Below are 24767 nucleotides of genomic sequence, written 5' to 3'. Positions count from 1 at the left end.
CCCTGATCCCCCTGCTCCTTGATCCCCCCGGTCCTTGATCCCCCCGGTCCCTGATCCCCCCCGGTCCTTGATCCCCCCAGTCCTTGATCCCCCCGGTCCCTGATCCCCCCGGTCCTTGATCCCCCCGGTCCCTGATCCCCCCGTTCCCTGACCCCCCGGTCCCTGATCCCCCCGGTCCTTGATCCCCCCGTTCCCTGATCCCCCTGGTCCCTGATCCCCCCGGTCCCTGATCCCCCCGTTCCCTGACCCCCCGGTCCCTGATCCCCCTGGTCCTTGATCCCCCCGTTCCCTGATCCCCCTGGTCCCTGATCCCCCCGGTCCCTGATCCCCCCGGTCCGTGATCCCCCCGGTCCCTGATCCCCCCGGCCCCCCCTTCCCCCCCCGCCCCGCTCCCCCCTCCATTAGCGCCTACATTTCCCATGAGGCCCCGCGCGCGGGGGGGGGGGGGGGGGAGTTGGGCGGGTGCCGCGCAGCACGCGCCCGCCAGGGGGCGCCGCGGGGGGCGGGCTTGGGCCGTTGCCGCGGTGACGCGGCGCGCACGCCCCGGCGGCGCTGATTGGCTGAGGGGCGCGAGCTGCGGTGGCGTCAGGGCGGGCGGCGTGACGTGACGTGAGGGGAGGGGGGGGGGCTGGGGGAGCGGCGGGAGCGGCGGGAGGTGAGTGGGGCAGGGCTGGGGGGGGCTGAGGTAAAGTGGGGTGGGGGGCGTGCGGGGGACAGGGTGGGGGCAGCGGGGATGGGGTGTGTGAGGCACAGGGACAAGGGGTGTGGGGTTTGTGAGGGACAGGGGGTGTGAGGCAGCAGGGATGGGGTGTGTGGGGGACAGGGAACAAGGGGTGTGGGGCAGCAGGGATGGGGTTTGTGAGGGACAGGGACAAGGGGTGTGGGGATGGGGTTTGTGAGGGACAGGGACAAGGGGTGTGGGGATGGGGTTTGTGAGGGACAGGGGGTGTGGGGCAGCAGGGATGGGGTGTGTGGGGGACAGGGAACAAGGGGTGTGGGGCAGCAGGGATGGGGTTTGTGAGGAACAGGGGGCGTAAGACAGCAGGGATGGGGTGTGTGGGGGACAGGGACAAGGGGGGTGGGGATGGGGTTTGTGAGGGACAGGGGGTGTGAGGCAGCAGGGATGGGGTGTGTGGGGGACAGGGACAAGGGGGGTGGGGCAGCAGGGATGGGGTTTGTGAGGACAGGGAACAAGGGGTGTGGGGATGGGGTGTGTGGGGGACAGGGGCTGTAAGACAGCAGGGATGGGGTGTGTGGGGGACAGGAAACAAGGGGTGTCGGGATGAGGTGTGTGAGGGACAGGGGGTATGGGGCAGCAGGGATGAGGTTTGTGAGGAACAGGGGGCGTAAGACAGCAGGGATGGGGTGTGTGAGGGACAGGGTCAAGGGGTGTGGGGATGGGGTTTGTGAGGGACAGGGGGGTGTGGGGCAGTGAGGATGGGGTTTGTGAGGGACAGGGGGTGTGGGGCAGTGAGGATGGGGTTTGTGAGGGACAGGGGGTGTGGCACAGCAGGGACAAGGGGTTTGTGAGGGACAGGGGCACAGGGGTCTTGGGGCAGTGAAGCAAGGGGTTTGGGGTGTGGGGATGAGGTTATGGGGGGGACATGGACTGTGGGGCAAAGGATGTGTGGTGGACAAAAGCACCGTTATGGGGTATGTGAGGGACAGGAGGTGTGGGAATGGGGGGTGTTTGGGACAGAAGGTTTGGGACATGGTGAATGTGGAGGGGGTACGGAAGGTAGGAGGTGGGTGTGGGGTGGAGGGGCAGGTTGTGCTGTGGGATGGGGGAGGAGGCTGGAGAGGGGGCTCTCAGTGGGCCTAGGCCTGAGGGGCAGGGGGTGCATGGGGGCTTTCTGAGGTGTGGGATGGAGGGGGCAGGGAGCTGGGGTGGCACAGGTCTGAGTGTGAAGGAGACAGGGAGGGACCATCTCTGAGTCACCATCCCTGGATGTGTTTAGAAGTCATCTAGATGTGGTGCTTGGGGACATGGCTGAGTGCTAGACTTGGTGGAGCAGGGTTAATGGTTGAGCTTGGTGATCTTGAAGGTCTTTTCCAGCCTAAGTGATTCTGTGACTTTGGGGGCAGCAATTTGGAGGGGGCTGGGAGGACAGAGACACACCAGTGACTTTAACAACAGGGTCTTGTTCCTGCTTGGGAAATTGGGGAAGGCAGAGGATGGGACGTGGTGTAAATGGGGCAGGCTGGGGGGGAACAGTCTGCCTTTCTTCTGTCCCAGAGCTGGGGTGGCAGAGCTGTGGGTTTAGAGTCCTGGTGATGGGCACTGCTGGGGGCTGGAGGGATGAGAAGCAAAAAGGTCAGCATGACCCTTCAGTGCTGCCTCAGCTGAGAAGTCACTCGAGGAGAAGGTATCTGAGAGTCCTTTTCTCACTCCTCGTATCTTCATGTTCTGCCCCTACTTTCCCTGAGTTCCCAGATAAAAGGTATTTACTTTTTGTGCTACTTTTCCCACCTATAAAGCAGAGGTGCTGCCACCTTTATTCGATAGAGGCTCTGAAGCACCTGAGTCCTGCACCAGGTCACTTACCCTGCACTGCAGCACTCGTAGGAAGGTGGTACCTGCATGCTGGCTGGAGTGTGACTCTTAATTCTCTTTAAAAGCACTTGTAAAGTTCCTAGGTGAAGGGCCAAGGGGCATGCAGAGGTAGGTGACAGGACCTTGAACCATGAGATCTGATTTTCTATCACCTCCTGCTTCCCTCCTTTGTTTTGTTCCACCAACCTGTTGCAGTTTTTCCTTCCTCGTTGGTCACCTCCAGGCTCTGTTGTTACAACCACCCAAGATCCTGTTGGTACAGTCCACTCTGCCTCCCCAGATGAGTTTTGACCTCCCCTTTTTTGTGTTGTCAAAAGGCCTCCTGACCTTGCTGCACATCCAAAAGTTTGTGTGCTCTGACTCCACCTGAGGGGATGTTGAGCAGCCCTCTCTGTGATCCCAGGGCTTCCAACCTATTGACAGAAGCCAGTGAATGAATGTTCAAAACCTGTTCACCAAGCAGGTGTGGTTTAGTGTCTTTGGGTGGAAAATCAAGGCACAGAGAGGAAAAGCTGTTGAAGATGCAGCTTCTCAGTGGGTCAGGAGATAATACATGTCCTCTCTGCTAATCCCATCTGTGCTTTGCCCAAAGCATCTGTCTGTCATGGCCTCAGACAGGGTCCTGGTGTAGGTTCTCTCAGCCTTGGCCACCTTCCACTTCAACAGCTGTGCTGAGAGGCCTCTTGCATGTCAGGGATCATGTTCCTTGCAGGAAGGAATCAGTCTGTTGAGCTCCCACATCTTGGGAAAGCCCCTGTGACTGGGATCATGGGTGGGCAGAGAGGCTTTGGATGTGCTGTAGGGTCTGGGCTGTGTCCATTCTGGTGATGTGGAGAGATCTGAGGGTGGAAAGGAGAAGCAGTGGTGGCTGCTCTCTGGGACGCGTTTGTTTGGTCCTTGGGGAGCGTTGGGATGGTGCTCTCAGGCACGTGGTGTGATTCTTGGGGTGCCTTACGCAGGGACAGGAGTTGGACTCAATCCTGATGGGTCCTTTCCAACTCCTGTCCTATGACTCTGTGACTCCTGGTGTCCCAGGACTGGTGGCAATGTTGATCTCTTGAACCAGTGACCTGGCTGAAGCAGCCCATCTCCTCTTTCTCCTTTCTGCCCCACTTGCCTCTCTTCATGCCTGCAGTTGAGAATCCCTTTCCCCCTCTGGTACCAACAGGCTCCAGGCTGTGCCCAGGTGGGAGGTCTCTCCATGACTCCCCATGTGTCAGCCACAAGAGGAAGCTTTCATGAGAGGTGTGTTGGCAGGTCCCCTCCAAGCCAGGCCAAGCTGGTGCAAATGTTTCCTTGCATGTGATGGGGCATGTCCTGGTGCTCAGCTGTGAGCAGGACAAGGTGAACCAGGAACTTTGCTGCTGCCAGAAACCTTGGACTTAATGCAAAGCTCTGTCATCTGTGACAGGAGCCAGCTTGAGGTGTGATTTGTTCTCTCCTGGGGTGTGATTCAGGCCCTCCTTGTTAGTGACAATGGTATGTCATTCCTGATTCAGGGATGGGTTTTATTGCTGGTGGAGATGAAGAGAGCCCATCTCCTCACTGCCTGCCAGGTTGGGATGACTTTCTTATTTTTCCTCATCAGGAAGGTTAATGAAAAACTGTCTGAGGTGTTTAGAGATGTTAGGTGTTCCATTTTGGGAAGGGTTGGGAAAGAGGAACCTGCTCTGGCTCTAATCTCCTGCAATGAAAGTGAAGTTCTTGTGTAGGGTCTTGTGGCCCACACTAGAGCTCAGGGCTGGGTGGTGGGTCCATGCTCCTTCCCTCCCTGGTTGACCTTCAGGCAGGCTCCCCTCACCCCCCTGCCCTGTAAACCTGAGGACAATCCCTGTCTTCAGGGGGGTGATTTTGGTATCCCTGACAGCAAGGAAGAGCGATCCTGATGGGAATGATGCTCCAATGCCAGGGGGCTGGGCTTGTTTAGTTGCATCTCACCCTAATGCCCTCCCCTGGGTTTACCTGGGCTGTGTAGAAACACCCTCCAGACTCACACCAGTGTGGCTGGGAACCTTGGATTTTGGGACAGGGGATTTGCCTGATTTTTCCATCCTCTTCCAAGCCAGGTGGTGCAGGAGGGCCTGTGGCACTGGGTGGGATTCACTCTCTGCCCTGAACTCACCAGCTCTGGTGCTCAGCTCTCCCAGGAGTCATTCCATGCTGGATGTTGGAAGGAGCAACATGAAACAGGGGCTTTTCCATTGGGATGGGAGGAGCAGCTAAGCCAGGGGAATGTCAGAGAGGGTACATGGGTTCAAGTAGCATCATGTTCACAACATCTTTGTTTAATATGTTAGTCCAGTTAGTCTGCATAACTGTGCCTAAAAATAGAACATATTTTCTCTAAGTCCTCTAGTTCAAAGCCTCATAAACCATTTTATTTTTCCAGCATTGGCCTCTTCCTCCTCTCCTGAATTTAGTGCAAGGCTGTTTGCAAAGTTATCAGGAAAACCAAGAGGAGTGAATGAACTCGATAAATCCTTAAGTTTCAGCCACCCGAGAGGGAAGTTCATTAAAGTTGCAGTAATTTTCTGGCAGCCTCTTGAAGGTGGATTAAGCAAGCTGAGTAAACAAACCACCTCGTGGCCACGTTAGACCTTTTTCAGTGAGATCTGGGCTTTGACATCAGCTTCAAGCATTGTCATAAAAGGCCAAGGTCGTTGGCCTCTGTCTGGGGTTGTCATCAGGCAAAGTGACATAGAATCCCAGACTGGTTTGGGTTGGAAGGAACCTTCAAGATCATCTGATTCTAACCCCTCTGCATGGAGCAGGGACACTTGCAACTAGACCAGGTTGCTCAGAGCCCCATCCAACCTGCCCTTCAACACTGCCACAGCTTCCCTGGGCAACCTGGACCAGGGTCTCCCCACCCTCACAGCCAAGAATTTCCTCCTCATCTCCAACCTCCATCTCCCTCTTCCACTTTTCATCCATCCCCCTCATCCCATCCCTCCCTGCCCTTGTCCCAGGCCCCTCCCCAGCTTTCCTGGAGCCCCTTCAGGCACTGGAAGGTGCTCTAAGGTCTCCCTGGAGCCTTCTCTTCTCCAGGCTGAACACCCCAACTCTCCCAGCCTGTCTCCAGAGCAGAGCTGCTCCAGCCCTGGGATCACTTTCACCAAAGCCCTCTCCTTTGGGACACCTGGGATTTTCCTCTCCTGGTCTGTAGAAGCCAGCAGAGCTGGGGGGTGACAGTGGTGATGGCACATGGTGGCTGCCCCCCCCAGCAGTGGTTTCAGCAGAAGGAGCGTGTGTTTAAATTTCAGAGCTGTGGCTGGATCCAGCCCAGTTCTCCCAGCAGCATAAATATCTGGCCTTCAGCACAGCCCTGGAAACTTGCCTTGTGTTCTCTTGCAGATTACTTCACTTTTCAGCTCTCGCTGTGGACATGGTGACTGAGCAGTGGCTTCCAGTGACAGGCAGACAGAGACAGCTGCTCCTGAGAGGTAAAACCTTCCCTTCCACACCCGGGTCATCTCCCAGAGCACTTATCCCACGGATGTTTTCAAAAACTTGGAGTAGGGAAGAGCCTAGGGAAGTGGGGGTTTGCTTTCAGCAAGTTTCACTTTTGCCCACGAGCTTAAACTTTTGTTAAATTTCTGCCTGAATTTAAGCTCTGGGCCTTATTTTTGTTCAGTTTCTGAATATGGCCTTGGTGCTTAAGAGTGTGCTGTGAGTTTCGTGGTCTGATCCTGTCCTGAACTGTTAACTTTCCAAGTAAAGCAATGTTGTATTTCAGAATCATAGATTTGTTTTGATGGGAAAAGACCTTTAAGATCATCAGGTCATTTTGTTATTTCACTGTTTTTGATTTTCTCTCTTTTTACAACTGAAATTGGCTTTTCTAGATTGGGGTGTGTGATTCCAGGGACTGAACTTGGATAAATAATCACCTAACAAGCTGGCAGCAGAACCAATTCAGTCTGTAACTGCCTTACTCAGAGCAAGCTGAGTGGGTTACAGCTGAGCTGGGACAGGGGTTTTGAGGAGATGATCAACATGGGCTGAGGGAAAACTTGTCCTGCCTGCAGATCTCTGAAACAACACCCACAAATCTCCACTGCCATCACCTTCACCCCAATACCCCGTGTGGCTTCTAAGGGTGCTGCTGCTCTCTGCCCATAGGAGGTGGATTTATTTTTGCCACAACCCACACCCAAGGTGTTTGGCTGGACAGAGAGATAGGTTTTTTTCTGTGTCAAGTTTGTGCAACTGTTGTGCTATCTCTGTCCTGGCATTTGGGACATGGACTTCCAAGGATCTTTGCAGCGTGAGGGTTTTGTAATGAGCCACGTGGGGCTGTGCTGATCAGAAGAGCTTTGTTGCACAGAACTGCTCACTGATGTTAAATGGTTCTCTGAAGCTTGTTGACAAATATGTATTTTTGGACCGTACATCTTGTTGCCTTTTGGGGAATATTTTAGCTGTGGCTATTGAATTATGAACTGGAAATCTGCAAATGTTCTTGGAGACTGAGGAATTAGCATGAGAAGAGACTCTCGGCTCCTTTGTGCAACAGGACCTGACGTGCAGATGATTTGTTAATTGGGTGAGATGATGTTACAGTGCTTATGCCTGGAAGATGATGTGCTGCCAGAACCCAGCCTGGCTCACCCTGACTATGAAATTTCAGAGAAAATTTCAGAAGTTTCAGAGCAGCTCTTCTCTGGAGACAGGCTGAAGGAGTTGGGGTGTTCATCCTGGAGAAGAGAAGGTTCCAGGGAGACCTTAGAGCACCTTCCAGTGCCTGAAGGGGCTCCAGGAAAGATGGGGAGGGGCTTGGGACAAGGGCAGGGAGGGATGGGATGAGGGGGATGGATGAAAATTGGAGGAGGGAGGTTTAGGTTAGATTATAGGAAGATGTTCTTCACCATGAGGGCAGGAAGACCCTGGTCCAGGTTGCCCAGGGAAGCTGTGGCTGCCCCATCCGTGGCAGTGTTGAAGGGCAGGTTGGATGGGGCTTGGAGCAACCTGGGCTGGTGGGAGGTGTCCCTCCTCTTAGCAGGGAGGTTGGAACCTGATGATCTTTAAGGTCCCTTCCAACCTTCACCATCCTATGTCGCTTGGTTTTATGATTTGTTTTGATTTCCCTGCTTTGTAGCAGGAACTGCAGCCCTTGCTGCTACCCAGGGGGTTGTTGGGCTGTGTAGCTGCTTTCTCATCAGGTGCTGCAGAGCAATCTGCTTTTCCAGAAGTGTCACTATTCAGAGATACACAGCTCAGTGCTGCTGCAGTCATTTTGGAAATTGCTCTGGGAAAGTCTAGACAAGCAGAAGTGATTTCCTTAGTGAGTACAAAGAAGATTTTCCTGTAGAACAATTTATTGGGTATAGTCTGAAATGCATTTGCACTGGCAGAGTGTCTGGGAAATGACTTCCCCAACACAGGGTTTAGAGTGCAACAGTTAATGCAAATATAAAGCCTTTAGGGGAGGAAATTGAGAAATGTCTTCCCCAAAATAAAGTGGTTTGGGATGGTGCCCTCTGGAGCCCTGCTTAATGGCAAGAAGGGGCCAGAGCAGAACTGACTCAAGTTGTGTTTTAGTTTCAGGATGACTCCTTGAAATATTCACTGTCTGGAAAAAGTCTGCGTCCTCCAAGGCTCAGCTGAGAGCTTGTGAACATCTGAGATCATTTGGGTCAGGCTTTGCAAACTGGCTTTGCAAAGGGCTCTGAAGTTTGTGTGTGTGTTGGGCTGCTTCCCTGGGCATCCCTGGGAATGGTTCTGCTCAAAAGGGTGGGTTTTGTGGAGATTGTGGTTTCCAGGGGAATCCTGACCAGGGAGGAGGTGGCAGGATGAAGGTACAAGCCAGAGAGGTGAACGTTTCTCATGGTGCTGGGTCAAGCCTGAGCACATCTCTGAGGCTTGTGGGTGGCAACAGCCAAACAACGCCCATGCTGACCAGAATCAATGCCCTCATGCTGCATTTTCTGGTTTGCCCTGCTCTGGGCACTGGAACTTGGAGCAGCAAAAACCCCAGTGTGCACATTCGACGCTGTGATAGGGATGTGGGATGGAGACAGGGAACATTTCTGGTGGTTTCAAAGGGTGGAGCTTTCCTACCTGAGCTGATAGGGAAGCATTTCTTTGATGGTCTGTTAAGACAAGGTTTATTATAAACCAAACTGCTGCTCATGAAAGTCTCATTAGGAAGGGCTTTGTCAGGCCAAAGAGAAGAGGATGGATGAGGTGGCTTCAAATGGTGCAGTTACCTTGGTGACAGGAGCAAAAGCACAAATTCCAACCCTGCCTGACTTTACAAACACTTTTTTAATGCAACTCTTGATTTCATCTTCATGCAAATCTGGAGTATTTCTTCAAATGTCCAAACCTACTTTTCACCTCTCTGTTGATTGTATGGATGCTGCCAGGGCTGTTGGACCTTGGAAGCTGTTAACCCCACGAGATCAGACCCCACATCTCTGGGTTCTCATGTCCATGGGGTAGGCATTCTGTGGTGTGACTTAGGGACACAGGGATCCTGGAAAAAGGTTGTTGGTGAATGTGAACTTGGGACTGGAGCTGGTGGAGCCCACTGAGCTCCCAGTATCTGGCTGTGTTGGGAAGTGGTAGGTCCCTGGCTCGCTGTGTACCCCTGCTGCTCCATCCATTCCCCCCAAGACAGTGCCAGAGATGTGAGGGTGTTATGAAAGGTGCTGATGCTTTGCTCAAACATTTTGTTTTCTAGGGGCTGAGGCAGAAATCCACACAGTCAGATCCTCTTAATTTGGCAAAGGAGTCTTGGCAGGATCGCTCTGACATGATCCTTGCTCCTATCAGTGCTGAAGACGCAGGGAAACCTCTGGTCTTCCTGCTGGCTCTTGCTGTGTGAATGTGGCCAAAACCAGTCAGGAAACATCACTCCCCTCCAGTTCCCTAAGAGGCTGTTGAACTACTTTGTGTAGCCAAGTTATCCAAATGCTCTCTGGAGTTTTCTGTGCAGAGACTCAGACTCCCTCATTTTTCCTGCTCTGTGGTAGAAAGAGGGATGAAGTGAACATGGTGATTTGTTCTGAGCCTTGTGGTCTGTGTGTTCCCAGGCCCTGCTGAATCATCTGAACCTGGGCCTGGGCACCATCACTCATTGTCAGCTGTGTCCTGGGATCAGAGCCTGGCATGGCTTGTGCCCAGTACATTTTGCTAAGGTCTGCAAGACCAGTAGCACTTTCCTGGGAGTCCAAGTGGAAACATAACAAAACTTACAGGCTGGTGGATTTTATTCTTTATTCCTCCCCCGCCTAGTCTGCCCATGGGATCTAAAATCTCAGTTGCTGCAAAGAGAAGCTTTGCTACTGGTTTTGTGGGAATTTTCCTGGACCTGGGAGCACAGGCAGCCTAGAAATAAAAAGTACTGGCCTGCTAGTTCTTTGGCTCCAGGCAGCAGCTGCACACCCATGTGTGTGATCCAGGGCCATGCCTTGGCCTGCTTCTACCTTCCTGCCCCTCGTTGCTTCTCTGGGGAGCTGGTTGCCCCATCCAAAGCAGGGATGACACTTGCTGGTGCCCCGGTGACATGGAGGCTTTGAGGAACACTGAGACATGTCCTGGCACGTGCAGTGGCTTTACTCACTGTCACTGGCCAAGGCAGGGCTCCAGCATTCCCTGTGACAGCTTGTTCTGCTTCCCACTTTCCAGGTTTTCCATTTAAACACTGCTCCAAGCCTGTGACACCCTGTGCCCACTGTTTGCCTGGGGAAGGGTTGCTGCTGTTCCCCATGAGCTCCTCCCTTGTCAGCCCAGTTCTATAATTACTGATGTTCCTGAAACCAGATCCTTCCACGTGGCCTGCTCAGGCTGAGGAGGACAAGGGGTCTGTCAGCAAACCCAGTGCCCTGGAGTAAAGCATGAGTGACTTTAGGAGTTTGATATCATGACATAGAATCATGGAGTGGTTTGAGTTGGGAGGAACCTCAAAGACCATCTGGTTCCAACTCCCCAGCATGGGCAGGGACACCATCCACCAGACCAGGTTGCTCCAAGCCCCATCCAGCCTGCCCTTCAACACTGCCACAGATGGGGCAGCCACAGCTTCCCTGGGCAACCTGGGCCAGGGTCTCACCACCCTCATATCAAAGAATTCCCTCCTCATCTCCAACCTCCATCTCCCTCTTCCACTTTTCATCCATCCCCCTCATCCCATCCCTCCCTGCCCTTGTCCCAAGCCCCTCCCCAGCTTTCCTGGAGCCTCTTCAGGCACTGGAAGGTGCTCTAAGGTCTCCCTGGAGCCTTCTCTTCTCCAGGCTGAACAGCCCAGCTCTCCCAGCCTGGCTCCAGAGCAGAGCTGCTCCAGCCCTTGGATCATCTCTGTGGCTCCTCTGGTCTCGCTCCAGAGTGAGGAAAAGCATCAGCTTACAGTGGGTTCTCTGAGCCTCCAATCTTTTTGCCTTTGGAAAGGAAAAGGGAAATATATCCCAGAAGGCTTCTCTGACACCTCCAGAGAAGAAGCAGGGATGGGAAAACCAGCATTTGTGGAGCAGCAGCAGAGGCTGCTGGAGGAGCACAAATGGGACGCCAGGCTGGGGAGCAGGTCCCTACCGGGAGACGGGATCAAGCCTGTGGGGTCAGAGTCCCCTGCAGACACAGAACCATCCTGGCAGCACGTGGCAGCTTTGCAGCCACGTTCCCAAAGCATTGTCACAGTGTCACCTCACCTCTGCAGTGCCCTGGGCTGCAGTGGAGCTGATCCTCTCTCCTTACCAGACTTAATGATCTTCTCAAATAGCAACACTCCTGTGTCATGTCCAGCTCTGAGAAGCCCTGGTGGTGTCACCTTTCTGGTACCTTCTGGTTTCCTGGCTGTGGTCCTGCTTCCAGCAGGTCACATCCATGTGCCCTTCCAGCCCCTGGGTGCTCTGGGCTGTCCTGAGTCAACAGCAAAACACCAATATCAGTCAGCAAGTGGCAGGATGGGGGATGTGCCAGTTGATTTGCTGAAGGTAATCCTGGAAATGCTTCCTATGGGAATGTACAAGGGGAGAGGAGGGTCAGGAGCAGCAGGGTGTGCTGACCTGGGGGCAGGGGGGCCAGCCTGGTGAGCGTGACTGCAAACAGGTGTCAACATCCAGAATCCTGGAGTAAACAATGACACTTGGCACTGCTGTTTTCCTCTGCTTCCAAACATGCCATCTCTGTGAGCTAATGCAGCTCAGGAAAGGATCAGGAAGGAAGCACTGTAGAAGTCCTGGGTTTGTTGTTGTTTTGTGGGTTGTTGTTTTTTGTTGGGGGGGGGGTTGGTTGGGATTTTTTTGTTTGATTTCTTTTTTTCATGATGAAGGAAATGGAGCTGTGGGGGTTACAGGATTTGCTGGAGGTCGTGAAGCAGGACTTCTGATAAAAACTGATGACTGATAGTTCAGCTCTTCACTGCCCAGCCTGGGCACCTCGAAAAGTGTGTAGGGAGGATTCCTGTGGGTGCATTAATCCTCTCTCAGGATCTGCCATCTCAAGATATCCAAGCATACATGTTGGAGCTGCTGAAGCTAGGGTCATCTGCAGCTCCCGGAGGATGAAGTGAAGAGCAGAGGAGCCTGGCAGGCCCCCCTTCTGCACGTGGTTGTGAGTTCATTGCCCAAAGTCTCATTTCCTTCTGTGTCTACAACATCTCTTGCTCTGAGGAAACCCAGCACAGGCAAGAAAGCAGGAAACTCTTTCTGGAGCAAAATACCATGACCTGGTTTTGGAGACAGCGTCAATTGTGGTGTGAAAAGAGAAGAATCTGGCAAGTTTTGTAACCTTTTACATTATATTTTTCCCCTCAGTGTCCAGGAAGTGGGTGACTTAAACCACATGGTAGATGTGTGATTCATTTTGGCTGCTCGAGGCAAGTGAGGGAATCTCCTGCACCCTCTGTCACATGTTGCTGAGTAATTAACAGCAACAGGGTAGCAGGAGCTCTGGCATCACCCTGCTGCTCAGTTCGCTGGGCTGGTACTTGGGGAAATATCAGCTGCCTGTCAGAACATCATGGGGCTGGACTGGGATGTGGTACAAGGGGAAGATCTGGCCCTGGGTGTCAGCACCAGCCAGGGCTGCATCAAAGGGCTCTTCCTCACTAGCTCTAGTAGTTAATTTCTGCCTTGCAGCCAAGACTTTGAGTAAGGAAGGAAGCACTTGGGTTGTAAGCGCTGCTGAGATCTCATTAGCTAATGAGGGGGGTGTGTCCATCTTGCAGGAACAAAAACAAACATGTTTTCAACATTTGTCTCTTCTGTTCTGTGCACTTAGTTACCTTTCCTGTATTGCAGCATCTGCTTAGCCCTTAGTTGGCTTTTATTAGTAGTAGCTGACGTGGAGGAGGAGGAGGAACAGGAACTGGTGCTTGGATCAGCAGATATCGGAAGTGGTGACGCAGCCCCAGGGATGTCTGAGGGGGTGGCCAACAAGCAGGAATCACTTTAATGGATTCAGTTCAGGGTGTTTTTTTTGGTGGATTCCATGTCTTGCACGTCCCAAAGCGCTGCTGGACATAGAGCTGAGCTCTCATCTCACCCCTTCCAAAAGGATTCACTTCAGTTGACTGGAAATTTGGCTGATGTTCTTGTCCAGAGGCATAAAAACACCAGCCAGAAGAGTTCCCACGGTAAATTGGGGCTTTTTTGCAGTTCTTGGTGACCTCTTTCACAGCAACTTGAACAAGCAGCTTGGAGCAGATCAGCTCTGGGACTCGGCCCTTGGGAGGCTTGGACCTTTTTTTTTTTTTGGCACTTTGCTTGGCCTGGAAACTCCCATCTTCCAGGAAGGATCTCATCTGCTGACACTCCAGGCTGCAAAGAGGACTCGGTCAATCCCATCTGTATAAATATATTCAAAACAAATATATGTTCTCCTGGAGGGAGATGGGGGTGGGATCCTCTCTGCACCCCCATCAGCACACTGAATTACCCCTTGTTGGAGCTTCCCACCACTGAAACTCCACCTGGTTTAAAGATGAGACCCTTCTACTGATGAGCACTTCCTTGCTCTCATTTTGTGGCTGCCAGCACCGTGGTGTCTGTGTTGGAATGCACGTCCCTTCTTGTGACACTTCCCTCTGTATGCAGGACTCAAATAGTGGTGAGAAACTGGAATTTCTCCCACCCCACCACCCTTCCTGCATGCAGGGAGGTGGCTGTTCCTCATTGGGTTGTTGGCTTCTGCTTCTCTGAACCTGGCCTAAGGAGCTGTGGGGCCAAAAGGGTACAAGCTGCAGGTTAATGAACTGGAGGTTTGGATCTTGGTCAGCTCTGGAGAAACACTGCCTTCTTGCAGGGTGTCCATGCTGAAGATGTTCTTAGGAGCATGTTTTTTGCATTGGACTTGATAGAGTTGGGTTAATAGTTGGTAGAGTTGGGTTATGGTTGGTAGAGTTAGGTTATGGTTGGACTCAATGATCTTAAAGGTCTTTTCCAACCAGAGTGATTCTGTGAAGATCTGTTTCCTTTTAAATTTTATACCTGGTTTTTGTTTCTTCCTCCCCTCGTGCCATGCTCTCCACGGTGTGGTTTAGCTTGGCACAGGTGCCAGCTCCTGCTTCTAGTAAAGACAAACCTGTCACCCGTGCTCTCTGCAGCGTGGGAGCAGGGCAGCCAGGAGGCATCTGCCCCAGCCTGGAGCCAGCAAACAAACCCCCAGTGCTCCAGCTGCCAGGAGGGAGGCTGGAGCCTCAGCCAGGGTTGCCAAAGCTCTTTGGAAGGAGGATGGAGGCAAGGGCAGCACAAGGCACAAGATACATGCCCCCTTGCTCATTCCCATCCTGTGGGAAGGGGAAGGGAAATGGCTTTGTCGGATTCTCTGGAGAAGCTTAGGAAGGAATTCACAGTCCCCATCCCTGTTTCCGTTCTCTCTTTCCATTGCTGTGCTGTGACAGCTGCTGAGCGGAAAAAGAGGGTGGCTGCACTGGGCAGGAATCTGCCCCTGCAGCTGGGAGCTGCTGGGCTGCTCTGGTGAGTGGTTTTTGAGCCAAGGGGAGGAGACAGAGTCATCCCACCTCTCTGCCCGCTCGGCAGCTGGATGTGGAGCCACCAAGCACTTGGGAGGGTCCTGGGGTCGGGATGGGCCTTTTGGCCATCCTCTGCCACCCCCAGTGCCACCCCACAGACAGGCAGGGCTGTCACAACCCCACCGGTGGCTGTGCAGGCAGGGCAGCTCCCTCCTCCTGCTCAGAGGTGGGACAAACCTCTGGGATGCTCCAGCTCCTCCAGAGACACCACTTCCAGCCGCAGAGAGCGGAGGAGCCTGTCAGGAACCTCAGCAAATCTCCATGGTCTCTGTGAGGGGTTGGGTTTGGTTGCCCCTGGCCTGAGAGGAGGGCTGGGGACTGCATCTCACCAGGGTTTGCTCCACGCCAGGACGTGCAGCACAGCCTGTGTCCTGCCTTTCATCCCAACCCTGGCCTTTCCTCTGCTGAAGGCAGGGGTGCTGCCTCCCATGTGAAATCAATCCCTTTTTCCCTCTCCTCTCCCTCTCTTGCTGTTGTTTAGAAAACAGGGGCAGGGCTCAGGGAAAGGCAGGTGTGCAAACAGCTCTCACAGCTTCTCTCCGCCCAGGCCTCTGTGCTCTTGACCTGCCAGGAGATATGAAAACAATACAGTTGGAGCCTTTTGGTAACAGCTTTTCTCTTTCTGGCTCTCTAGCCACTCCTGAAGGCTGGGATCTGCATCCTTATCCTTCCTGTAGTGTCTGGATGCACATGGGGAGCCTTAGCTGGAGCCTGGTGTTGCTGAGCTGTCTCACCTTCTGCTTTCCCCCTTCTCAGGACTGCACACCCATCTGTAGCTAGACTGACTCTGAGCACAGTTTTGGGGTTGTTTTGGTGGGTTTTGGGGAGCAAGCTGTGTGTCACAAGCTCTCTGCCACCCTGGGAGCACACAGCCCTGGGAAGACCTGGCAGATGGAGGACAGAGGGATGCAGCTGGAGGGATGTGCCCGTGTTATTCCAACAGCAACATGCTGTGAGGCTGCTGGGGCAAAGCAGAGGGGTTACATCTGCTCTGGGTTTAGAGCAAGTGGCCTGTGCTGGGTGCCAGAGACAAAGGAGAGCTAATAGGAAGCTCATTAAACTGCTGCTGGATGTATTTTCCACTCTAGGTTAGTTTCTCCTGCCATGAGCTTCCCCCACGAGCTGCTGTTCCAGGCAAAAGTGTTTCCTGATCTTCGTACATCCATTTGTATGTAGCCTTTGAAATGATGGAGCTCGTTACCCTCCACCTCTGATGAACAGGTTTTCCTGCCCATGGGCCCTGTCCCACCGTGGGGTGTGTGAGAGGAGGCCAAGGATAACATGGTCCTTGAATGGTCCCTCAGAGCTCTGGTGGAGGCACGGGAAGGCAAGGTTGTGCCCTACTCCAGGCACCCCTCTGCCTGCCCCTGCTGTGACAGGGCAGGGAGGCTGTGCTGGCTGGTTGTCTCTAACACTCCCCTCCTTGGAACACAGCCACCTGTCCTGCAGCATGAATTCCCAGCCTGGAGGGGAACAGCAAAGCCTCTCACCCATGGGAGTCTTGGACTTGTGTGCAGCGCTGGCTCCGGGGGGTGACCTGGGTCCTGGCTTTGTACCATGTTTGTGTTGTGGTTTTCATAGAATGACAGAGTGATGTGAGTTGGAAGGGACCTTAAGGATCATCTTGTTCCAATGCCCCTGCCATGGAACCTGCTAGACCAGGTTGCTCAGAGCCCCATCCAACCTGCCCTTCAACACTGCCAGGGATGGGGCAGCCACAGCTTCCCTGGGCAACCTGGGCCAGGCTCTCACCACCCTCACAGCAAAGAATTTCCTCCTCATCTCCAACCTCAATCTCCCTCTCCCAGTTTTCATCCATCCCCCTCATCCCATTCCTCCCTGCCCTTGTCCCAAGCCCCTCCCCAGCATTCCTGGAGCCCCTTCAGGCACTGGAAGGTGCTCTAAGGTCTCCCCAGAACCCTTGGCTGCCTGCTCAATCTCGCAGGGAGCCCTGACCTTGAGCTGGCTGTGTCTCAAGTTCAAAGTGCTGGACATGAGGGTCTGTGGCAGGAGGAAAAGTGAGCCCTGGGTCCCTGCTGCCCTCCCCCAAAAGCCCTGGGATGGGTCAGGATCATAGACTGTCCTGTTGCTTGAGGGTTGTCCTTCAGCAGTGCCCTGCAAGTGTCTCACTCACTTCGCTCTAATGAGGGCCTGAAGATGCTGCTTCTGTTTAACTTGTGCCTGAAATTGAGGCTTTCCTGAAGGAAACTGCGTTTTGGTGGCTTTTCTGAGGGATACTTCTCCACTTCAAAATAGCTCCTTTAGGGAAGTGGATGCAACTCTACATAGACTGGGCTGGGGATACTGATTACTCAAGCAGGAGTCAGGTTAGGAATCAAGATCTGGAGGCAAATGAGCACCAGGTTGTTGTAGCATGAGCTGGATGCTTGAGCGGGATCTGGAATGGTTGGGAAGGAGGTGGGAAGATGGTCATGGTACTGACCAGGCATCGCTTGCGTGGTTTGAGTGTTTTGGGGGCTGTTTGGGGTGGACTAAGGGAAACAAGGAGCGGAAGTGCGGGGCCCGGGGGGGGAGGATGGGGCCGTTCCTCCCACAGGAAACCCGGGATTAACACACTGGCTGGATTGTGTGTCCATCGGGATCGGGCTGCTGGACCCCGTGGCTGAGCACGGCAGCAGCAGCTGCACGTCCAGCGGAACCGGGGCCAGTGACAAGAGGAGGAGGGAAAATAAACCCCCCCGCGGTCACTGGCAGCGCTGAGACGGGGAGGAGCCCGAGGTGGGGCCGGCTCGGAGCCTTGGGGCTTGCTGGTGGCTCCGACGGGCCGGGGGCTTCCAGCCACCACCACCTGCTGCACCGAGCCCGGCCCCCCGCATGGACCCCCGAGCTCTGCCCTGGCTGGGTGGGGATGGAGGCTGAAGCTGCTGCTGCCTTGATCTTCCTGGTGGCTTTGGCTCTGCCAAACCCCCCAGCCTTGGCATCAGGGTGACATCTTGGTGCACTGGTGGCTCTGGGGGATGTTGTCTGGGGCAATGTCTCTGCTTGGTGACTTGCAGTCTGGGGAGCTCAGGTCCCTGGGTGGCATGTCAGCTAGTTTGTGGTCTGGGCTTTGTCTGCTGGGATTTAACCACTATTCCGGTGAGGTTTTGCTTCCTTGAGTCCTCCAGAGGGTTTATCCCAGCACGCAAAGTGATTCTGGAAAGGGTTTTGCTTGTCTCCCTGGACCAGGAGGCAGAGCAGAACAGGAGCAGTGTGGTCACACACAGGTCAGAGCTGACCCCACGTTCCTCCCTCTGTCCCACAGGTTAGCAGGAACAGCCTGGTGGGGTCCATCTCGGATAGACACGGATGATGCCAGAGCTATGACAGGGATTGCAGTCTTGGCACTGAGGGGTGATCAATTATGGAACAACTACAGGAGGAAGTACCTGAGGTCAAGGAAGAGGAAGAGGAAGAGGCAGTGAGGGTGGCAAGTGGAGCCTCGGACCCAGGTGGAGGACCAGACAGCTTGCTGCCTTCAAGCAGCTACACTGGTGAGTAGAGCAAAGGAGCTTGTCTGTCCCTGGAGCATCCAGGCATCCATGTCCTCCAGGCCACATGCTGAGCCACAAGGGCAGAGGGACCTGCCTGTGAATGGAGTTTGGCTCGTTTTAATCTCTTCCCTTTGTGAAGTAATGCACTGAGAGCCAAGCTGTGGAGAGGCCTGTGGCTTCCTCTGCAGTCACTGCACAGCCAGGGGCAGCAGGCTGGGAGGTGGGAGTTAGAAGGACAGGCAGGTAACATTGTACCCCCGATGGGGAGCACTCTCAGGGTGCTTCCCTGGCCACTTCTTGAAATCCTCAGTGCAAACTGATTGTAGGAACTGGAGGAGAAGGTTTGTTGCTGCTGAAGAGGTTCCTGCAGAGCCCTGGGTGTTCCAGCTCGGCAGCCCCGTGTCTCCCCCACATCAACCGGGGATTATACAATGTTCTGGTTTGGTTTCATTGCCTAGACATGAATGCCAGAGGAGAAAGACAAGCATTGATGTAGAGTCTCTCTGGTGCTGCTGGGCACTCTGGGGACACTCTTGGCTCTGTGCATGGCACCTGCCTGCAGCCAGTGCCTGATCTCTGAGGTGTGCCCAGACACAGCGCCACTGGCAGGCTGGGACAGTGCTGGGAATCCCTCGGGATCCAGCCCCGTGGCCGGATGAGTTAAGACACCAGGCTGGGTTTGTGGCTCCTTCAGGAAAGGACGTGTCCCTTTTTGTGCTCGCAGACATTTCACAGAGCTCCTCTCCCTCCCTGTCGGACCAGCTGCAGATAGGCTGCGAGGAGGCGGCCTCGGGAGCGCTGAGCGTGGAGTGCAGGGTCTGCGGAGACAAAGCCTCGGGGTTCCACTACGGCGTGCACGCCTGCGAGGGCTGCAAGGTACCTCCCCCTGGGCAGGGCTGGCTGCAGCCACACCAGCCAGAGGGGGGGCCCCAGGGGACCTGCCAGCTCTTCCAACGAGGAGGTTGGCAGCAAAGCAGGGGTGCAGGATTGAATGACTGTAAAAAAAAAATAAAAATCATTTACAACCTGCCCAGAGAGGGTGGGGTACAGAGGCAGGCACACAAATACTGTCCTGGGGGTGGCAGCTGGGGTGTGTTGGGCCCAAATCTCACCCCCTCATGCTTTATTTTGTAAGACAAAATCATCTGTCCCCTCGGGGACCTGGGCTTTGCTTTTAAAGACACTTCCTGCACTGCAGATGAGCAGTGTGTTTATCCCGTGGGATCACTGGCCACAGCTTGGATGTGCCTCTGAAATTCCTTCCCCTGCAGCAGATGCCAGCAGGGCTGTGTTTGCAGCCCGGGTCTCACCAGACATTCCAGCAGGCTGGGCCCTGCCTGCAGCTCGTTCCTCCACCCCTCCCTGCTGGCTGCCTGCAGAACCACACTGCCCTGGGCCCTGCACCCTTCCTCCCTTCTCCCACCTCACAGCTTCCCCTTGTGAGACGGAGACTTTCCTTGTGTCAGAGCCAGGGCTTCTTCTCCCCACCGGGCTGAACCTCCGTGAGGGGGATAATAAACCAGCCTGGTCCTGAACCACAGGTGCTCACAGTGCTGTTCCCTTGTCCCCCTGCTCCGTGTCCCCCTTGGTGCCACCTGCCTGCAGGGTTTCTTCCGCCGGACGATCCGCATGAAGCTGGAGTACGAGAAGTGTGAGCGGAGCTGCAAGATTCAGAAGAAGAACAGGAACAAGTGCCAGTACTGCCGCTTCCAGAAGTGCCTCTCCCTGGGCATGTCACATAACGGTGAGTGTCACCCCCCTCGGCAGGCCTGGCCAGCTGGGTGCCATGGGGACATCTGCCCCATGAAGGGCTCACACGTGGAGGGTGTCTGGAGGTCACTTTATCCCATGGCTCTCTTCTTTTAAACCCAGTGCTTCAAGCCTCTGGTTCTTCATCCCCTTCTCCTGTCCAGTCTTCATTCCCACCCTGCAGCCTGGCTGTTGTCACGTGGGTGTCCCTTATGGGTTGACCCAGAGGGAACTGGACACACAGATTGCTCTTCTGTGCTGGGATTTTTAAACTTCAGGTGTAACCATCTTGTTCCCGGCCAAGCCAAGGTGTTTATGTGGGAAGTGGGGTTTGTGTAGAGCCCTGAGGAGCAAGGATGGGAGCTGAGTGTGAGGCCATGTTGGTAGCAGCTACAGCTGGTTCAGAAAGGTGTCCGTGCTGGAGGAGCTGCAGCTCTGGAGAAGCACCATGTTGCAGGTGTTCAGCAGCAGACCTCTGGGGTGGCAGAGCAGACTGCTGCCTCCCTGGGCACCTCATCCCCAGTGTCCTGACCCCCGTTTTTGCCCCCCCAGCAATCCGCTTTGGCCGCATGCCCGAGGCAGAGAAGAGGAAGCTGGTGGCGGGGCTGACGGCGAGTGAGATCAGCTGCCAGAACCCCCAGGTGGCTGACCTGAAAGCTTTCTCCAAGCACATCTACAACGCCTACCTGAAAAACTTCAACATGACCAAAAAGAAGGCGAGAGGTATCTTGACCGGGAAGGCCAGCAGCACCCCAGTAAGTTCTCCCTCCAGGGCAGGTGGGGTTGGCCATGACCAACGTGGTGGGGCCATTCTCTGGGAGATGCTGCACATCTGCCTCCTGCTGTAGGTGTTCCACGTGCACCAGATCCCAGCTGCAGCCAGGTGGGCTCCACACATCCTGCCCCTCACTGGGAAAATTCCCCTTGCTCTGCAGCCCTGTGCTCTTGTGGATGCAGATTGCCCGGGCACGTTCAGCCCCAGAGAGAGAGAGAGGACAGACAGCAAAGGGACAGGCAGACAAAAGCAGGTGTCCTCGGCAGAGCTGGCATCTCGAGTCCCCACTGCAGGTTCCTAACCATTTGCTTCTTTTTTCAAGCAGCCTTTTGTGATCCACGACATGGACACCTTGTGGCAGGCAGAAAAGGGGCTGGTGTGGAAGCAGCTGGTGAACGGCATCCCCCCCTACAAGGAGATCGGGGTGCACGTCTTCTACCGCTGCCAGTGCACCACGGTGGAGACCGTGAGGGAGCTGACAGAGTTTGCCAAGAGCATCCCCAGCTTCGTCGGCCTCTACCTGAACGACCAAGTGACTCTGCTGAAGTACGGGGTGCACGAGGCCATCTTTGCCATGCTGGCCTCCATCATGAACAAGGATGGGCTGTTGGTGGCCAACGGGAACGGCTTCGTGACGCGCGAGTTCCTGCGCAGCCTGCGCAAGCCCTTCAACGAGATCATGGAGCCCAAGTTCGAGTTTGCTGTGAAGTTCAATGCGCTGGAGCTGGATGACAGTGACTTGTCCCTCTTTGTGGCTGCCATTATCCTGTGTGGAGGTGAGCGGGTGCTTGGGAAGAGTCGTCCTGTACATAGAAGTGGTTTGGGCTGGGCTGGGGGAGTTGAGCTGCAGCTGGTGCTGCAATCAGCCTGGGGTGTGTCTCAGAGGGACCAGAGAAGAACTGAACAGTTCCAAAACCAAAGCTTCTTCATGGTGGTGATGCCTAGCAAGCTTGGACCAAGAACAAGGAGCATCTCCTCATGTGCTGCTGTGGGAAATGTTGTCCAAGGGCACACTTCTCCTCTTGTCTAGTTGACAAGGTTGGAGTCATGGTGGGTGGGTTGGAGTCCCCGTCTCCCTTTCCCCAGGAGGAGCATGTGCTTTGGAGGGCTACACCATAACACTACAGCTCCCATGAGGGCTACACCATAACACTACAGCTCCTGTGCTTCCTCTCCACAGACCGTCCCGGCCTGATGAACGTGAAGCAGGTGGAGGAGATCCAGGACAACATCCTGCGAGCGCTGGAGTTTCACCTGCAGTCCAACCACCCGGATGCCCAGTACCTCTTCCCCAAGCTGCTGCAGAAGATGGCTGACCTGAGGCAGCTGGTGACAGAGCACGCCCAGCTGGTGCAGAAGATCAAGAAGACTGAGACAGAGACATCTCTGCACCCGCTTCTGCAGGAGATCTACAAGGACATGTACTAAGGACCTGTTATTTATGAGAATGAAGCCATGGATTCCCATCAAGACTCTTTGTACAGAAACAAAGACAACCTTTCCCCACGTCTTCCATTTCTTCTACTGGAAACTCTTTTCTACATGACCCCCACGTAAGGTACCACAGGGTGAGAGGCTGGGAGGTTGTGCAGGCACCGCTGGGCTTCCCTTAACACACACTAACACACCTCCCAAGGCAAATCATAAGCTACTGTTTCCGTTACTACAGCCCAGCCCTTCAGCTGCTCCCCCCAGGGGCCTCTGGGGCAACCAGCTGGTTTACATGGCCCGGGCAGTGGGAAATCCTGTAACAGTTTGGGAATGGTGTGGGATGCTGAGCTCGCGGGGAGACCCCGTGGGACCAGCCCCCACACTTGCAGTGTGTCTTTATTTTCTTTCTTATATTGCACTCCGAAGGTGGAGTCCTGAGCCGTGGGGCCCAGGGCAGTGTTAAAAGTCTTTTTCTCTTTCCCAAAGAAAAAGGCAGAGTGTTTGAAGACGGGCAGGGCTGTCCCAGCTGAGACCCTCTGCTGCCCCCTCCCAATCACTGTGCAGCTTATTCCTGTCTCCCTGAGGGAATCGTGGGATCTCTGCCTTCCCCTGCGTGCTGTGTGGAAGCCCTGGCACCCCCGTTTCAGAGGGAGCCTGCCCCTCAGCACTGCAGTGTGAGAGAGGGAGGGATGGGGAGGTGGGAGGGAAAGGCTTTGGCTCATAAAAATTCACCCTCAGAGCAGAGGCCAGATCCTGTTGGCCTCCCCAGGCAGTTCTGTACAGGTGTGAGCTACGAGAAGGTCCGTGCAGGGCCAGAGGCGAGGTGGGGTGTAGGTGGCCAGGCTTGGGGCTTGTCCTGCAGTTCCCTTCCAAGCCCCGGGGGGCTCTGGGGGCTTTGCAGGGCAGTGTGTGGCAGCAGAGTCTCCTCAGCAGCACCCACTGAGCACGGGAGCAAGCAAAGAGGAAAGCAAAGTCACAGGGAGCTCACAGAGCTCATCATGCTGACAGGGCACTGGTCTGTCTGTCGACTGCCCTGCCTCAGTTTCCCCTCTATGAAAGGGAGCTGGATTGTCAAGCTGCTCTCTGCTTGGAGCAGGAAGATGAGGATTAATCAGTGCATTGGTTGCAAAGAGCTTTGCAGCTGTAAACCACAGTATAAATGCCAAGGATTTATAAAAGAGGAGCGAGGGGGTGGGTCAGGGGGGTGGCCCTGCCCTCCTCTACCACCACCCTGAGTGTGGGGAGAGCTCCAGGTTTTGGGTCTGCTGAAACCCAGAGCTGCTCTGGGACTTTCCTTCTCAACTTCCTGCAGATGCAGTGAAACCCACGGTACTGCCCAGGACTGGGATCTGGCCCCTGGGCAGGGGCTGCGTCACCCGGGTCCTGGGAGAGAGGACAGACCTGGGAAGGGCTCGTGCCCTTCTTGGGATGATGGTGGGAAGGGCTCAGTCCCCTCTTGGGATGACAGTGTCTGACCTAAGAAGTGGCACTTGCCCACCTGCAGCTCGTGGTCCTGTGAGTCCTGAGCAGCAGCCTTATTAAAACACTGCTATTCCCAAGGAGGGGTTGTGGGAGCAAATGAAGACGGTTTTAGTTTCCTTTCCTCCTCTTCAGGGTAGCAGGTTTCCCTGGTGCAATAATTCCTTTAAAACCCAAAGGGGAACAGCACTGGGCTTCCCCTCCGTGTCCCAGGCCTGGCTGGTCCCACAACCTGCCCCAGCTGCCACCCTCCTGTTCCTTGCCGTGCCTCAGTTTCCCCCTGCCCGCCCAGCCCCCTCCCTTCCCTACCTCGCAGGGCTGTTACCAGTTACCGTTTCTAAAGCACTTTTAAGCCCTTTGTGCGGGACAGAGCCCCGGGGGATTTGTCCTTCCTGAAGCCCCCGGTGACCCCCCCGGGGCCATGGCCGGTGTGTGGGGCTCGGTGTTCATCACCCGGGGCAACTTTTTGCTCTTCCCTCCTCAACAGTGTAACAACCCTCAAACTGAAATGTATATTTTTGCTAGAAGTACAAACCTCCAAGTGTTTTTAATAATATAAATAGTGTCCACAAACTGACTTGACTTTAAATAAAACTGAACTAAATATTTAAGAACTTTTTAGAGTCCAGCTTTTCTTTCTGGGATTTCTCTCGACCCCTGGAGTGGGGGTGGGGGTGGCCCTTGGGAGGGTTTCCAGGAAAGGTGATTGGTTTTGCTGTGATTTCCAGGGATTTACCATTTCCCAGGTCTGGTGGCTGCTGTGATTTCCTGCCTGTGTTTCCCATCAAACCTAAAAGCAGGGAGGGCCGGTTCTGAGCGGGGTCCCAGCCTCAGAGCCGAGCACTCCCAGCCCCAAATCTTTGCCCTTGGCCCTTGGGGGGGTAAAGCTGGGCAATGAGCTGCCCCCCGGCTGTACCCCCCCCCCCCAGGATGGGCGAGGATGGGCTCAGGGACAGCCCAGCCTTGTGCTGGCACCGGGCCCCGCTCTCGACCGGCTCTGAGCACCCCAGAGTTTGCGGGGTGCAGCTCCAGACCCCCCGGCTTCCCTCTCCGGGGGGTTCCAGTGCTCCTGGGGGGGGTCCCGACGTTGTCCCCAGCCTTTCCCAGGCAGCGGGGGTGGCACAGAAAGCCTTGAAGGTCAAGGTCCCCCTGCGTGGGGGGAGCGGCAGGGCGAGGGTTAAGGCGCCGTGCCCGCCGGGCAGGGGACGGTCACCTGGGTGGGGAGGGCTGCGCCCACCGGCCCATCCAAGGCTATAAGTAGCCCTGGGAGGTCGCCCAGCCCTTTTGGCTGCTGAGGAGAAGATGGAGCCA

General features: G+C 54.9%; 1 protein-coding gene across 5 annotated transcripts; it reads left to right on the top strand.

Moving 5' to 3' along the window:
• Window positions 1–612: 612 nt before the first annotated feature.
• Window positions 613–24070, top strand: PPARD (peroxisome proliferator activated receptor delta). 5 transcript variants are annotated; one of them, XM_051639241.1, is made up of 8 exons: window positions 613–655; window positions 5909–5997; window positions 17794–18022; window positions 18747–18898; window positions 19628–19766; window positions 20324–20526; window positions 20869–21322; window positions 21727–24070. In XM_051639241.1, the coding sequence occupies exons 3-8, from the start codon at window positions 17893–17895 to the stop codon at window positions 21972–21974; spliced, it is 1326 nt and encodes a 441-aa protein (XP_051495201.1). In that variant the 5' UTR covers window positions 613–655; window positions 5909–5997; window positions 17794–17892; the 3' UTR covers window positions 21975–24070. The 5 variants fall into 5 exon arrangements, with proteins under 5 accessions (XP_051495201.1, XP_051495203.1, XP_051495199.1 ...); XM_051639243.1 differs by lacking the exon at window positions 613–655 and adding an exon at window positions 1899–2366 and having other exon boundaries at window positions 20872–21322; XM_051639239.1 differs by lacking the exon at window positions 613–655 and adding an exon at window positions 1899–2366.
• The last annotated feature ends 697 nt before the right edge of the window (window positions 24071–24767 follow it).

The sequence above is a fragment of the Apus apus genome, chromosome 23, assembly GCF_020740795.1.
Source record: "Apus apus isolate bApuApu2 chromosome 23, bApuApu2.pri.cur, whole genome shotgun sequence".
NCBI classification, from domain to species: domain Eukaryota; kingdom Metazoa; phylum Chordata; class Aves; order Apodiformes; family Apodidae; genus Apus; species Apus apus.
This window is presented reverse-complemented; position numbering and strand designations above follow the sequence as displayed.